General features: G+C 41.7%; 1 protein-coding gene across 1 annotated transcript; it reads right to left on the bottom strand.

The window, feature by feature from the left end:
* Window positions 1–2,630: 2,630 nt before the first annotated feature.
* LOC114820225 (pathogenesis-related protein PR-4-like) lies at window positions 2,631–3,227 on the bottom strand. Its single transcript, XM_029090801.2, has 2 exons — window positions 2,955–3,227; window positions 2,631–2,801 (listed from the first exon to the last, which is right to left on the bottom strand). Exons 1-2 carry the CDS (start codon window positions 3,225–3,227, stop codon window positions 2,631–2,633), a joined length of 444 nt encoding a protein of 147 aa, XP_028946634.1.

The following is a 3,227-nucleotide window of genomic DNA, read 5'->3' as shown; positions in this document are numbered from 1 at the left end:
AAAATAAACTAATAGAGGGCCCAAATATATTTTTGTGTTGAAAATCTTAAGAATATCCTAACTTAATTTTAGAAAACACGTGGTGCGTTGAGAATGACTTGAATTTTGGCTTATAATAAATCTTGTAAACATTTTCAAAATGGATTTGAAAACATGGGTTATTACTCACAATTTTTGTGAAAAAAAAAATGAAATTTTTTGTTTTTTAAAATATTTTGCATAGGAGCTAAGGAAAATGATGCAAGACCTTTGAATGTGACCCTACTAGTTTTTAGGACTCAAGACTATTTTTAATTGATTTTTAAAGTTAAACAATCCATAAACTAATATAAACTAATAGAGGGGCCCCCAAATATATTTTTATGTGTCGAAAATCTTTTGGAAAATCCTAACTTAATTTTAGAAAACATGTAGTGTAACGGGAAAGACTTGAATTTCGGCTTATAATGAATCTTTGAAAATTTTCCAAAATCGATTTGAAAACGTGGATTAAAACTCACAGTTTGTGAAAAAAAATGAAATTTTTAGTTTTTTGAAATATTTTGCATGGGAGCAAAGGAAAATGTTGCAAGACCTTTGGATGTGACCCTACCATTTATTGGGTCCCGAGACTATTTTTTATTGATTTTTAAAGTTAAAAATAGAGAAAATAATATAAACTAATATAGGGCCCTAAATTTATTTGTATGTGTCGCAAATCTTCAGAATGTCCTAGATAATTTTTGGAAACATGTGGTGTGACAAAAATGACTCAAATTTTGGCTTATAATGAATCTTATAAAATTCTCAAAATGATTTGAAAATGTGGGTTATGACACATCCCAGCCCGGGTCCCTACCACATCCCGGGCTCGACTCTGTCATAGCACGATATTGTCCACTTTGGGCCCCAACCACACCCTCACAGTTTTGTTTCTAGGAACTCACGAGTAACTTCCCAAGGGGTCACCCATCCTGGGATTGCTCTAGCCCAAATTCGCTTAACTTTGGAGTTCCGATGGAACCCGACACCAGTGAGCTCCCAAAAGGCCTCGTGCTAGGTAGAGATGGGAATATACATATAAGGCTTCCAGGATCCACTCCCATGGGCAATGTGGGATGTTACAATCCGCCCCCCTTAGGGGCCGATGTCCTCGTTCGCACACTTCTGGCCAGGGATTGGCTCTGATACCAAATTGTCACATCCCGGCCCTGACCCTTACCACATCCTGGGCTCGACTCCGCCGTAGCACGATATTGTCCGCTTTGGGCCCCTACCACACCCTCACGGTTTTGTTTTTGGGAACTTACACGAGATCTTCCCATTGGGTCACCCATCATGGGATTGCTCTTGCGCAAACTCGCTTAACTTCAGAGTTCCGATGGAGCTCCCAAAATGACTTGTGCTAGGTAGAGATGGGAATATACATATAAGGCTTAGAGGATCCACTTCCCTGGGCGATGTGGGATCTTACAATCCACCCCCCTTAGGGGTTCGACGTTCTCGTCGGCATACTTTCGACCAGGGATTGGCTCTGATACCATCACCTAGGGGAATGATCCTTATATGTATATTCTCATCCTTGCCTAGCATGAGGCCTTTTGGGAGCTCACTGGCTTCGGGTTCCATCGGAACTCTGAAGTTAAGCGAGTTCGCGCGAGAGCAATCCCATGATAGGTGACCCACTGGGAAGTTCTCGTGTGAGTTCCCAGAAACAAAACCATGAGGGCGTAGTCGGAGCCCAAAGCTGACAATATCGTGTTACAGCGGAGTCGGGTCTGGGATGTGGTGAGGGCCTGGACCGGGATATGACAATTTGGTATCAGAGCCAAACTCTGGCCGGAAGTGTGGCGACGAGGACGTCAGGCCCTTAAGAATGGTGGATTATAACATCCCACATCGCTCAGGGGAGTGGATCTTGTAAGCCTTATATGTATTTTTCCATCTCTACCTAGTACGAGGCATTTTGGAAGCTCACTGGCTTTGGGTTCCATCGGAACTCCGAAGTTTAGCGAGTTCGCGCGAGAGCAATCCCATGATGGGTGACCTACTGAGAAATTCTCGTGTGAGTTCCCAGAAACAAAACCGTGAGGGCGTGGTCGAGGCCCAAAGCGGACAATATCGTGCTACGGCGGAGTTGAGCCTGGGAAGTGGTCCCGCCTAGGTCGGGATGTGATAGGTTATAACTCACAGTTTTTGTGAAAAAAATTGAAATTCTTTTTAGTTTAAGGAAATAATTTGCATGGGAGCCAAATAAAATGGTGCAAGACATTCAGATGTGATCCTACTATTTATTAGGTCCCAAGAGTATTTTTTTATTGATTTTTAAAGTTGAAAAAAAAAACAATAATATAAACTAATGATTTTGGACCTTATGAAATTCACCGAATGACAGGGAAATGTTCTCCTTTTTACATATAGCATGCAATCCTTTCATTAAAAGAGGGAAGCCCTTACTAATGGTGCAATCATTCACCATGATGATCACATCTATATTTATCATAAGGTTGAAGTACATTACGATATCTGATAATAACTATTGTTATAATACAAGAAGCAATTCCGCTTCAATTTATTCCATGGTGAAGCTTAATTATCAGTATAAGGTAAGTTCACTACTAAGCTACTGAATTCATCCGGGGTGATAGACTTTAGTCGCTGCAGTCGACAAAATCGTAGTTGACGTTAAGGTGGCCTGATGCGTAGCCACTGCCGTCGGTGTCAATTTGGTTAAACATATTCACGTCCAAGTCTAGCCCTCCGTTGCTGCATTGATCAATAATTCTCACCACTGTTTGTGCTCCTGTCACAGTGTTTGTCACCTGCACATATATAAATTCATCAAATTAAAATTGCACACACACATTTAGTATAAGAGCGTTCTGGTGATAACAGTTAGTATGCTAAAAGGAACGTTCTACGCGAATCAGCTAATATGTTAATGTAGGAGCGTTTTAGTGCTAACTAATATGTACCAAGAGGCACTTTCCGCAAGCGTCTTCTCCGCTAGGGCCAGCAGGTCCGCAAAATGCAGTCCATCCATATTTGCTGCGCCATTCGTAGGATTGATCGGCATCCCATGTTGAGCAGAATGCACTAACAGCCCGCAAGTCGTAATTGATTTGGGCTGGATTGTAGAGGTGGTACGTGGATCCCACAGTAGCACTTTGTCCCCACGCACTTCCCACAAATACACAGATAATGACTGAAACTAACAATACAAACCATGGTGCAATCTTCCCTGCCAT

This window comes from Malus domestica, chromosome 12 (genome assembly GCF_042453785.1).
Source record: "Malus domestica chromosome 12, GDT2T_hap1".
NCBI lineage: Eukaryota > Viridiplantae > Streptophyta > Magnoliopsida > Rosales > Rosaceae > Malus > Malus domestica.
Note: the sequence above shows the minus strand (reverse complement) of the source record. Positions and strands in the feature narration are given on the sequence as shown.